Raw genomic sequence first — 12,981 nt, 5'->3', positions numbered from 1 at the left:
TAGTAAAATATGTCGTTCCTGCACATAATATGAGCTTTGTAAAGGTGCCTAGAATTCATAAAAACATGAAAAAATTCAATAACTTTGTTCTTTTTGCTTAATTTAATCTCTGACTCATTTTTCTGATATGAAAGCATTTTTTTAAACAGTATCGATATGGCGATAGCGATATATTCGATTTTTTTCTTCCTTTTTTTTTTTCTTGTTACGTAAGAGTCATGTGTGCCGTTTTCCTTGTAAACAAATGCTGCAATTGTTATTGTGTTAAGTGATATCAGTTTGTGATATTGAATCATATCTTTCTTCTTGTATCTTTTGTTGTGAAATTGATATGGTATATCTTTTGTTGGTGAATTGATATTTTGATGTCTTTTACTTAGTTTTATTTTATTAACTTGTTTAAAATATTAAGAGAAACACCTTTTCTCTCATCAGCAAATTAACCTCTTTCCTCAATTTTAGTTGTAAGAATGAGCCCATTAATATGAACCGGTTACTTGTTTCGTAATTCTACTGTTCTCACACAATAACAAGGAAAAGAAATCCAAGTCCTCGACCTGTAAAATTTAGGATAGGTAAGATTTTTATTGTAGAACTTTCAAACTGACTAGCTGCTTAATCATTAGACTGTATTTTTTAATGTTGTATATATGAAGTAATTGTTTTATATTTGGTCTTTATTACAACTGATATTACAGGTATGATATTTGATAATATATGTAGAAATAAAATTAACATTGCTTAAAATGTATATCTAATATGTCAAAAAAATTGAAAAAAAAAAATCTTTATTTCTTTGATTTAGAAAAATTTATTTGAATAGTACATTTTTTCATCAAATATTTAATGTTATATATAATGTTATCTTTTTTTTTTTTATTTCTTAACATCTTTCAAACAGTGAATAATAGTATACACTTTAATACATTTACTATAATTTATTGCTATAATATTTTATTACTATTATACATTTTATATAGTGCACAATCAATCATTATTTTGGTGGATTATAATAATTTTAACTAAATTTAATTAATTAAAATTTCATCTGTGTTTTTAATTAGTTGATTTTTTTTGATAAATAAAAGAATATTTTTATATAGTAGATAGTTTTTTGCATTGTGTTATATTTTTAAACATCATGCAGTTAAATATGAAAAAAGAAAAATCTGTTATCTAATATTCTTTGCATATATTATTCTTTGATAAATAAACACACACACACACACACACATGGAGTGGAGAATTACTGTAAAAAAGTACTAAAGCAACTGAATGCAAAATTTATAAACTCATTTGAAACTCAAACTGCTGGATTTAAATTGTCTCAATATATTTTTTTGTTACCTCTTCTGGCATCTAAGATTTATTTCAAATAAAAAAAAAAATCACTGAAAAATGTTAAAATTTTAAGTAAAAGTTGTATGTCAGAGTCATATCCTAATAATTTATTGTGTATTTTTATATTGATGATATATATTCAAGTATTCATTTTCTTATTATTTTATCACCTTTAGTTCATATTCACATTTGCGTGGAAAAAAAAGTATGATTCCCTGTTAAAGCTCATTTCTATTTCTATTTATATATATATAACTGCCAATGAAGCATGATAGCAAATGTGCTTTGGATGAATCTGGATAGGGAATACAAGATAGGAAATATATAACTCAGTTTTTTTAATGCAGAATTTTCTCCACAAAGTTAACATAACAAAGGTGGGAAAAAATACTCAAGTCAGCAAATTCTGTTTGCTTTCTAAAAGGCGAAATGTAGTAGAAAGGCAATTCACACACATTTGGAGCATTAAATTATGTTTACTAAAAAGGATTTTATTTATTTATTTATTTTGTCATTTTTAGGCACACATTTATAAATTTTTTAAATTTGCTCTATGGTGTTTCTAATATTTTGTATATTATTATAAGCTGTGTTTTCATAACAATATTTCATTTTAAATAGGATTTTTTTAAAAACTAAACAATCTATAAAACTATTAGATTTTATAGATTTCTAAAATAAGAATTTTGAAAATCCTATTTGTTTTTTTTTTAACGAAGGAAAATAAATTTTTAGTTAGTACCTACATTTTAATAAATGAATTATTTTCCAAAAAAAAAAAAATATTGCTTATTTTCTGCAAATTTATATGTAATCTTGAATTATATGTCTTTTAATAAAAAAGATGAATATGTGTTTGAGTATGTGCCAGCATTCTATAGGCTATCTAACCTACTGCTACCAAATTTATAATTTAAATTTAATGTCTTGGAAGTTAAGAACTTGCTACTTTGGTTGACTGGGAGTGATTTTTTTTAAAAATAATAATATATATTTTTTATAAATTTAACATTAAGTTAAAATTAGACATCTTTTTCCATAACTTCAAAAAAAAAAAAAAAAATGAATGTACACAAGGACAAATTTTTTACCGTTTCAAAATTTAAAAAAATGCCTTTTTAATAAGACCAATTTAACGATCATATATATTTCCCTTGGATTTACCACTTTTTAAAAGTTATTTTTTGCTTAATTTTTAGCAATAGATTGTATTGTTATTCTGAAATTCAACTTATTTTTTTATTGTTTCACCAGATATTTTGTAGCATAATTTTCATCCATTGTTAAAAGCCAAGAATGAAAGATTTGTTTAATATCTATGCAGTTACGAGACAAATGAAAAGCTGAAATTACTGTAATGTGAAATTGTGAAGATAATTGAACCAGACTAGAATAATAGTGATATGATGTCATAGGACTCATCTCCAATTAGAAAGGTCCATTTACAAATGAACTGAACATAAGACGAAAAGGGGCTTTTTATATCTGACAATTTGGCAAAATTGCAGTTATTATGTTATATCTGAACAAATTATTTGGTTGACACACTAATATTCTTGAAGAGTCAGCTGGTCGCCAGAAGTGTCTAGTTATTTGTAATGATAAATTCCATTCCTGTTTGGTTTTCTTTTGCATTAAATCTGATTAAAATGTTTTGAAAACCCACTATTTTATCGATTTAATCCCAGTTCTGATTGATACATTTTATCTTATTGATTGTCTAATATTTGTATTGAAATATGAAGTTTATGATTCACTTAATTTTTAGCTTAATCTGGTGATTTGAGGATAAGTTATTAAAATATTAAATATAGAAACAGTTGTTTTATCAGGTTATTGTTATCACTACATAATTGATTTAACTTAATTGACACTACATAACTTAATTGATTTGAAAATGGATTTTTAAAATACCATATTTTATTGGATGATGTTTATTTTGCATGAAATGAAATGTAAGGAAAATTAGTTGTATTAATTTCTTCTGTAATTATTATTTTAGTAAAACATGGATTATACTAGTGTAACATTTGAAGATTTCCCTCCGGGACCTCTTGATGAATATCGGAAAAGAGCATCATTTGATTGGAAGAAAATGAAATTTGCCTTGGAAGGTGAAGATGTAGCTCAGTATCAGGTAAGAAGAAATTCAGCTCTCTTCAAATATTTCAATTTGATCTGTATGACATTTGAATTATAATATTATTCCTATTAATAATATTTTCATTTCCAATTATACTTTTTCCATTTTACATAGCTATTTCAAAGACTTGCACTATATTTAGAAACACAGACTAAATTCATCACACACTTATGTCATAATTTCAAAAACTTATGCTTTACTTAAAACTATGGTAAGAATAAACATGAAATTATTAAAATAAATTTAAAGAACAACACTGGTTTGCTCTTTTGTCAAGTATTCCAAACTGATTTATGATATTGTTAACCAAAGTAAATAACTCATTATGGATTAATTCAACATCATGATTATTTGATTTGTGATAGTATTTTTCTTGTGGTGTATGTTGCTTTTTTATTTATTCTGAATTGGTAACTTTGCTAAAGAAAGTATAATGAATAGAAAGTGGGGGCTAATTTAGCTTTGAATCTATTTACTGTTATTAAACTTGAATTCAAAACACAGTAAGAGTATGTTATCATATTGTTCGAATCATTTTTAAAGTAGATTTTATTCTTCTCAGAAAATCAATTTAAGTGAAAATATTGAATATGCTAATTTTTTTTTTTTTTTTTTTTTTTGTCCTTATTGTATTATTGCAGATGGAATAGTGGAGCTTATTTCTTTCTATGGCATGTAACTGAATTTTTTTAACTGCAGTATTTGTTTTATTGTACTTCAAATCTATATGACATATAACTTGGAAGGAATTATGATTAATTTGGTAATTATATCCTTTTATTAAAAAAAAGGTTAATGATTTTTAGGGGAGGTAAATAGATCTTAGATATGTCATTGAATTAAATAAAGTATAATTTAGCATAAAATTTGGTTCTCAGATTTTATTCTGATGCAGTTTTCATGAAACTTGATGCACATATCTCTTAATTGTTGTCTAAAAATGAATAGATTTATGGGCAGGGTTGATTTGCGAACTATTTTACTAGAGTTTGAACAATGATTTTGTTCCCTGAATGTACTTTGGAAATGTCATTTCAAAGCCATTTTTTTGCTTTGTTAAAGTTACAATGGCAGATAGATGAAAAAGAAATCTGATTTTATTAGTTTATAGATGAAACTCTAAGTATTCTATGTTGTTTAATGCATAATTAAAAATGCTTTCTATCTGCTGAAAGGAATTTTTACTGTAAAATTTTCCTAAATTGTTGCTGCCAAAACTAATCCTTGAATGCTCTGATCAGTCAGCAAGATTAAAATTTTACTATTTCTTTGTTACCTATTACTTTAAAATCTATGGTACAGACCAGAAAAGGGCACAGACAAGGTCAACCTATTAAAAAAGGGGGGGGGGGATAAACAAATAACAATAAAAAAAAAAAAGCAGATAAGAAGAAAACACTATCAGTGCACTTCGAGCTAGTTTGAAATTCCTGAATTGATAAGTTTCAGTATTTCAAAGATTTGTTTGTTGTTGAAGATTGCATCATGTAATATAGTTTGATAATATTATAAAATTCCAAAGAAATAATAAAAATTGTTGATATGAATTTCCAATCTTTGGAAATTTCTATCAGCCTCTGAATTCCAAGGATTTATTGTATCACTTAGAAGCTCATAGTTCCACAAGTAACTACTTTGAAAGATGATTAATATTGTATATGGAAATTTGTATAAATCTGTTGGAAAATTTTATTTGCATGATGAATTTTTTTCATTTTTGTGACCAAAATAGAAGCTACTCTTAATAGCAATTATCCAATTCTATACACGTGTGAAGTGAATAAGCAAAAGATCTGGAGCTAAGCTAAGTAAATAATTAACCAGGTGTTGGAAAAATATATTGAATTTATTCTGACATCAGTTGTCAAAAAAAATATTCACTTAATTTAAGAAATATAAAATATAGAATGTCTATGATATAAAAAGCTGATGAAGTATTTTTTCAAAGTTCACATCTTCCTTGCTAAATATCAAAAACTGATTCCTGATTGTGAAAGTGTTGCAGGTGCCTGATAATTAAAATGCAATAAGAGGTAATTACAACTTATCATTTTCTTTAGGATGAACCAGGGTGCAGATAATCTAAAGGAATGTGTTTTGGATGAAACATTTTTTTAGGAAATGACAGCATTGCTACTATTGTATTTTGTTAAAATTACTATAACAATCAGTTAAAAGGAGAATTTAATGTTGTTTGTTTTAAAATAAAATTATAAATATTTTTGTTAATAATTTTTCACATTTTTTAAAGGCTCCCTCTTCCTTAGTATTAAAGTTTTACTACATTATTCTGTACTCTTCCAATAATTTAATAAGGCTAATAAAATTCTGCTGTTTTTATACTATTATTTTCTTGCTTCTCTTATGCAAGGTTTAGATTAGATAAAGGCTGGGCTACACTACTTTTTTTAATGCATGTATTTTAGAAAAAAAAATATATAAAAGAATATAGCATAATAGCATATTATGTTTTCCAATCCATAAAATTATTGATTACATCTAAATTATTTGAAATTTTGTATTGTGAATTCTGTATAATTTTGGAACTTTAAAATATCTGACATTGAGTGACATAATAAAATAATTGCTTATTAAGCTTCATTCCTTTGAATATTTTTCATGTGAAACGAGCTGATACATATATAGAGCATTAAATTTTCTTAGATTTTTTTTTTAATTAAAAGTTATCAAATATTATCAACTTCATTTCAGTGCAGTTGTGATTAATTGCAACATTTATGCAACCTTCATCAATTGAGAATTAAATGAAGTAAACCTTTGGATATTATTTAAATAGAACTATTAAAGAAAATTTTGTGAAGAATTCTTTATAAGATACTAAATATTTAATTAAAAATTAGTTTCATTTTCTGTTCAATTCTTCTCTAAAGTAGTACACATTAAGAAAATATGTAGGGACTCTTTATAAGATACTAAATTTTTAATGAACAACTTGTTCCATTATCTGTTCAATTCTTCTCAAAAGTACTACACATTAAGAAAATACATATTAAAATGCATGCAATTTAAGGCATCACTAAGTAATTATAGCTCTTTTGAATGAACCATGCCGATTATTTACATGAAGAAGTTGTTTATTTTATTCTGCTTTTTTTGACAATCCATGCATGGTATTTAATATTATAATTATTAATAATGTAACATGCATGAACATTTTTTATATTAATAATGTAGCATGCTATTTAATATCTTATAATAGGATGTTTTATTGATAGCAATAAATCATTTAGATATTGTTACGAATCGATTGTACTGCTTCACTGCGCAGTCACTTCCATGGCAAGAAAGACAGTTTTACAGATAGCTATAATGAATGTTGGATAAAGAACTCCTTATGTTGGTAACAAAATTAGTTTCCAAGTAAATACAGAAATCTTTGTGATAATTACATTAGATATCGTGTTTCGATAATCTTTCTAGAAACTTCTTTGCCCTCTCATGGAAAGCCAGGAGACAGTTGAAGTCAATCCTTTGAAATGTGCGAGTTGACTGCTATGGTTGTTTATGCACTCCTCGTCTGTATTTTATTTCTCCGAAATTGTGCCTTTATGCGGAGTAAGGCATCATTTTTGCTATTGAGCTTGCTGATATTCTCACTGTTTAACATACAATGCAATTTTGGTAACGGTGGTGTCAAATGTGGGATTCTGCAGTGTAAAGCGTGAACAATATCTAAGCGAAGATGAATGAGAAAGTCAATTTGATTTCTTTGTTTAAAGTTATGAAAGAGAATTCAAAGAATAGAATAAGAGCTCTTTAAGGGAAAGTAGAAAAAATGCAGACCAGAATGGGAAAAAAAAAAGAAATGCAAGAAAAAAGGATCTGCACAAGAGAAAATGAAGGAAAAAATGCAACTTGAAAGAAGAAATGAAATATTCAAGCTAGAAAGATAAGAATGGAAACACTGTAGAGATTCAAATCAAAAGAATTAGAAATCATATTGTTAGAAGCATAGGATGACTAAAAAATATCCAGCATGTGAAAGAAGTGATTTACGGAAATCAAGGGGAAATCAGCGTTATAGAGAAAAAGAGATAGATCTGTTTGAAGTTAAAATCAAATAACTTCCCTGTGTATCTGAAATTCACGTTATCCAGGCAAACAATATCTGACTTGACACATGATGGACAATAGCCTTGGGCTCTTTAAGATTCAGTTTGACTGGATATATGCTACGAATGTATGGATGAATTTAGATGTATGGATGTTAGTCAGCATTGCTGCCCTCAAATTCTCTCCAAGGACCCAGGCAAGAAATCGTTTCTTGAGTGTTTTGCCATTAAATGGCTTTGTGTCATTAAATGGCTTAACTTCAATAAGAACTTCCAGCAAAACTGGAAGTTCTTATTGAAGTTAACTGATCTCCTAAAGAGCAAAATTCCAAACATTCTGCTACAGACTCGAGGTAATGCATGCAGAAGACATTTTGCGTCATGCGAACTTTCAGTAAAATTCAATAACAGTTTTATTGGAATCGATCAATGTTCAGAAATGATTTTGAAAATGGCATATTTCAAAACAGGATGAGTAAAAATTAATGGTCATTTTCAGCTCTAGAATAGTGCATTTGAGAGAATAGCTTTGGATATTTTAGAACTTTCAAAGGATAATCGATATATTCTAATATTAATGGACTATTTAATCAAATGGCCCGAAAAAAATTCCCAACAGGTTGCTGAGAAATTCGTTTGAAGCTGTTATCACCGATCCATGTGTGCTTGGCTGCTCTTTCTTCAGAAGTTTAATTTTAGTGTTGGTTTGAAAAATAAGATATGTAGATAGTAAAAGAGGAAATTTGTTTCCAGAGAGTGTACAGCACCTAAAGTTATCTTCAGTAATGGTAAAGAAAAAGTTAAAACTACAAGTGAGTTTGAAATTTCTGACCCAAGGAGTTCCAGAAGTTTATAGACAATATAGATATGTTGCTTGCTTTACTTGTCAAATCTCTCAGAAAAGTTCCTGGAGGTGGCCACACTCATTGGAAAGAGAGGCCATCCACATTTGAATTCTGAATTTAAATGGTAAATCCAGTACTGTGGAAAAGAAGTTGTTATTTTGATGTGGGAACCGATAATGGTTATCACCACTCCTCCTCAAAAATCTTCCGAAAAACACCATCTTCTTGCAGTTGTAAAGAATCTTGAAGAACTTAATGAAGAGCAGCAAACCACAGTACAGAACTTTATTTAAAGAATTTAATGACTTGTTTTCTAACTGCCATGGTGTTATTAGTCACAGCAGTGTTAAACTTTGTTCAAATGACCATCCACCAATCAGGCAACATCCAAGACGTTTGCTCTGTATCTAGAAAAAAGAAGCCGAGCTTCTAGATGACAAGTGATGGGCAGTGAAATAACAAAAAATCATTGGGACCTTGGGTTTTGCTATTGTACTTGTTGAGTAAAAAGCTGGATAAATTTGATTCTGTGTAAATTTTGGAAATAATAATACAATGCCTAGATACTATTGTGTATGAAATTTGAGAATTTAACAATAAATTAAATTTTGGATTCTGATATAAATAACCTTTGCTCCACAGATATTTTTTTATAGAAGGTGATTAATTTTGTTAGAGATTTATTTCATGCTTAATAGAATTATTAGCCAAAACAATATCTCAAATACGTATGAATTATTTTTACTGCACACCATAGCTTACAAAAAAAAAGGGGGGGGGGGAAATCAGTGATAAATCACATAAAGCTACTAAATTGCCATGCATATAAAACAAATTAGTTGTGAATGAATTCAGTGTAAAATGAATGCAATCTGTTGAATGTCTTCTGTACCATATTCTAAGTTTTTATTTTTAAGTTCAAAACTTTGATTAACTTTTTTTACTAGTGGTTAAAGAACCATACATCAGAGATCTTTCTGTGTATTATTTTTGTTGAATAATAATTAGCTTTTTAATTTTTAGGCATATATTTGGAAGAAATTGGAATCTGATCCTTTATTCCACCGTACTATGACAGAAGAACTGAAATGGCAAGAGGACCACCACATTACTTACAGAAGAATGAAACGTCTCAAGCATTATAACTTTTTACCACCTGAACTTTTAGTGGAAAAGTACCATTTTTCCCCAGCATTATCAAATGCCTTAGCTATGTATGATCTGGCATTTTATATTAAGAATTCTTTAAGTATTGATGTAAGTATTTATTTTGTTGCTGTAAAAGCTTTTATAGTTTTGTAATTTAATAGCTGCACATAGCATTTGTTATATGGATAGTTGCATATAGCTTTTGATATATGAATAACTGCATCTAACATTTCATGCATGAAAGGACAAAGCAAAATCTTATTTTTATGACATGCAGTTTGGGCTTATTTTGAATTTTATGCTTATATAATGAAATAGGCTTTTATTGAATAATGACTATTAATACTTATTTTCAATGCATCTATGAATAGCAATAAAGCTTTTTATTTCATTGTCTAATTTTTTTAATCAATTTCTAGTCTTTCATTGTCTAATTTTTTTGTCTGGTGTAATATTTTCTTGAGCGAGGCAATAAGTCAAGTTTAAAGAAATGTTGTAAAATAAAGAACATGTATAGCAATATCTTTATGCAAGTACTATCTTTTATTCTACAAATTTTATATAGGCACAATCAAACCTTGCTTAATGAGCACCTTCCTTAAAAGTAATGATTTAAATAATGAACAAAATAAGATGTAAAAATGTAACTTGTCAAATGAGCCATGCTTTTCCAAACAGGTGATAAGGAAATATTATAATATTGCATGCTGAAATGACCTATATCAATCTTTATTGAACATTTATTCGAAGAATGCCATTATATGTACGTGAAAAAATATTTGACCATATAACATTGTTGAACCTGTCTGTTGGGTGATGAGGGGTTGAGCAAGTGCCTGAGAAGCCATACTCCACAAGATTGTATCTCTGACCAAGAATATGAGGCTAGAGATAGATAGCAATGAGATGGTGTAGTTATAGTAGTAGGAACTAGCAAATTTATGGAGCTGTATTTGTCACAACTAAAAGATGCGGGGGGGGGAGATTTGGTCAGGAGAGGAAGAAATAATAGATTCAACAGAGCAACAACTTTCCAGTGAAATAAGAAATGGTGCTGAAAGCATGAGAAATTATTGCATTGTACATTGAGAAGCATCACTTTAATAAAGCAGTGGCTGTGTGCTCTACAAATTCATTTAACAGTAAAGATTGAAATTAAAATTCTTACTTTCATGCAAATTGTTACTTCTCTTTGTATGCAGTTCATGCTCAGTGCCATGATTTATGCATTAAATTCTTTAGGTTGTGACATAATGCACAATCATGTATTTATGTCTTGTACATTGTATATGCAATTAGTTGTTTTTTGTTCATTCATTCTTTAACTTACTTGCTTTTGTCTTTGAAGGGAAGGTAATGCTTCTTAAACTCATTTTAGTTAATAATGAAGATATTTTATAAATTCTTTGATTTCATTTCCTTGTAACCACTGCACTTTGCTAAAAATTTCTTAGATATTGCTAGCTCATTTTTGCTAAATCTTGAAGCATAAGCACAAATAAATATTTTTATATAATTTTCTTGTAAAAATGTATTATAAATGTAATTTTTTGAATGAAATATTTTGTTTCATTTTCCATAGTTTGCTATGGGAAAAACTGATTTGCTTAATGAGTGTTTTGAATTATAAGTCAGGTTTGGGAACAAATTGTGCTCATTTTCTTTTGTTTATCTATCTTCTATTGTATCATTTTATTATTGTCTTTTAATGTAAAGAATAACAAAATTAATGTTCATATAAAGAAATATGGCATTAAAATGCTGAAAGAAATGCAATTAAATTGAAATTAAACAAATTTAATTATTTATTAATTAAAATTTCCTATCTTTCAGTATATTTCATTTGTTATTCGAAGTACTGGCACATCTCGACATATGAAGTTTTTGGAGCCAATAAACAAGTTGGAAGTATGGCTTTACTTTGATTTGTAATTTATTATTATTGTTAATATTTTTAAATTTTTATGAATAGATAATTTGGTGTTCTTTTTTTGTGTGCGTGTGCTCTTCAGCAATTCAGTATTAAAAACAGCCTTATTTTCAGTCATTATGATATTTAACTTGTTATTAAAGTCAGAAGTGTTTGACTATCATTTGAAAATTTTATATATGTAGATATTGTTTGTTTTTTTCAGTTAAAATGTTACAGTCTTAAAATTCTTTTATCAAATATTTTTAATTTGCTGTAAGGCATTTAAAATAGTTTTCATATAGTTTTGGCTTACTTTAACATTCTTACGTATGCATTTCTTTAATGTCACTGAACTGGAAGAATTTAGTAATGACTATTGATTTAATAAATTACCGAAGTAAAAAAAAATCTTTTTTACTTTCCATGAAAATATAATTATAAAATATATTTCATTTGAAGTTTCTTTTCATGCATTTCACTTTAATTCTTTTTAATGATATAAAATCCTCAATGATTCCATTTTATTTTTGGCAAAGTGACATTTTTTCTATATTTTATTATTAGGGAATAATAATTTTAAAAAATGGGCGGGTGGAGTAATTGCAATGAATAGAAGAGATTCAATGTGATTGGGTTATTCAAAAAACTTTTATGAAATATTTTATGTCAACATTTTTTTTGTAATATGCATATTTTTGTGGAAGTTTCTGCAATCCATCTTTCAGTTCACTAAGTTCAGTTTAAGAATTCTTGATTTGACTACAAATTACTATTGTGAATATATGCTACTATAATCTGAATTCAGTTTAAAAATAAAATATTTTCATCATTCAAAATTGTATTATTTTGATTAGTATAATACATGTTCTAACATGTACAAATGAATTTGAAATTATTTTTTTATTCTTTTTTAGTATAGTGGATGTTTTGCCCTAACAGAAATCAGTCATGGTACAAATACAAGAGGTTTGAGGACTGAGGCAAGATATGATCCAGCAACTGAAGTAAATTTTCTTTCATTATTCTTTTTTAAAAAAATATTTGTATTCATATCATCTTTTTATAACTTAACACATTTATGCAGAAATGCAGATTTCACCATTAATCAAAATGAAATCAATTAATAAATAATTTTCTTTTATATAATAACTCTGCAATATTTTTAATACCACAAGCACTTTTTGTATAAATCTATGCATTTTAGCACTTTTTTATTAACTTATGTTTTGCTCTTTTTGTTTGTCTATTCAATGCAAATTTGGCAACCAATTTTAAACAAACTTTCCAATGAAATAGGAACTTAAACATAACTTTGAACTGTGCTGCAATGCAATATTATCTAACTTTCCTTTCTCTCTGTTTATTTGTTTGGTATAAATTTTGCAATTGATTAAAAACATGATAATGCATGTTTATGTATTATCATGTATCAATAGAGGGCTCCTTGCCAACTTATTAGCTCATCAAGAAGTTTGTTTTCAATCAATTGCAAAATTTCATACACATACAAGATTAAAA

At 27.2% G+C, this 12,981-nt stretch overlaps 1 protein-coding gene across 3 annotated transcripts in view; it reads left to right on the top strand.

The window, feature by feature from the left end:
• Window positions 1–215: 215 nt before the first annotated feature.
• Window positions 216–12,981, top strand: part of LOC129965728 (peroxisomal acyl-coenzyme A oxidase 3-like) — a 30,272-nt gene continuing 17,506 nt past the window's right edge. Inside the window, exons 1-6 of one of the 3 annotated variants that reach the window (XM_056079853.1) lie at window positions 216–349; window positions 463–575; window positions 3,344–3,478; window positions 9,426–9,659; window positions 11,385–11,459; window positions 12,378–12,467. In XM_056079853.1, the coding sequence (XP_055935828.1) occupies window positions 3,350–3,478; window positions 9,426–9,659; window positions 11,385–11,459; window positions 12,378–12,467 (528 nt within the window). In that variant the 5' untranslated portion in view covers window positions 216–349; window positions 463–575; window positions 3,344–3,349. The other 2 variants (XM_056079854.1, XM_056079855.1) reach the window with 2 other exon arrangements.

Source organism: Argiope bruennichi, chromosome 4 (assembly GCF_947563725.1).
Source record: "Argiope bruennichi chromosome 4, qqArgBrue1.1, whole genome shotgun sequence".
NCBI classification, from domain to species: Eukaryota; Metazoa; Arthropoda; class Arachnida; order Araneae; family Araneidae; genus Argiope; species Argiope bruennichi.
The sequence above is the reverse complement of the archived record's forward strand: the minus strand, read 5'-3'. Positions and strand labels throughout refer to the sequence as shown.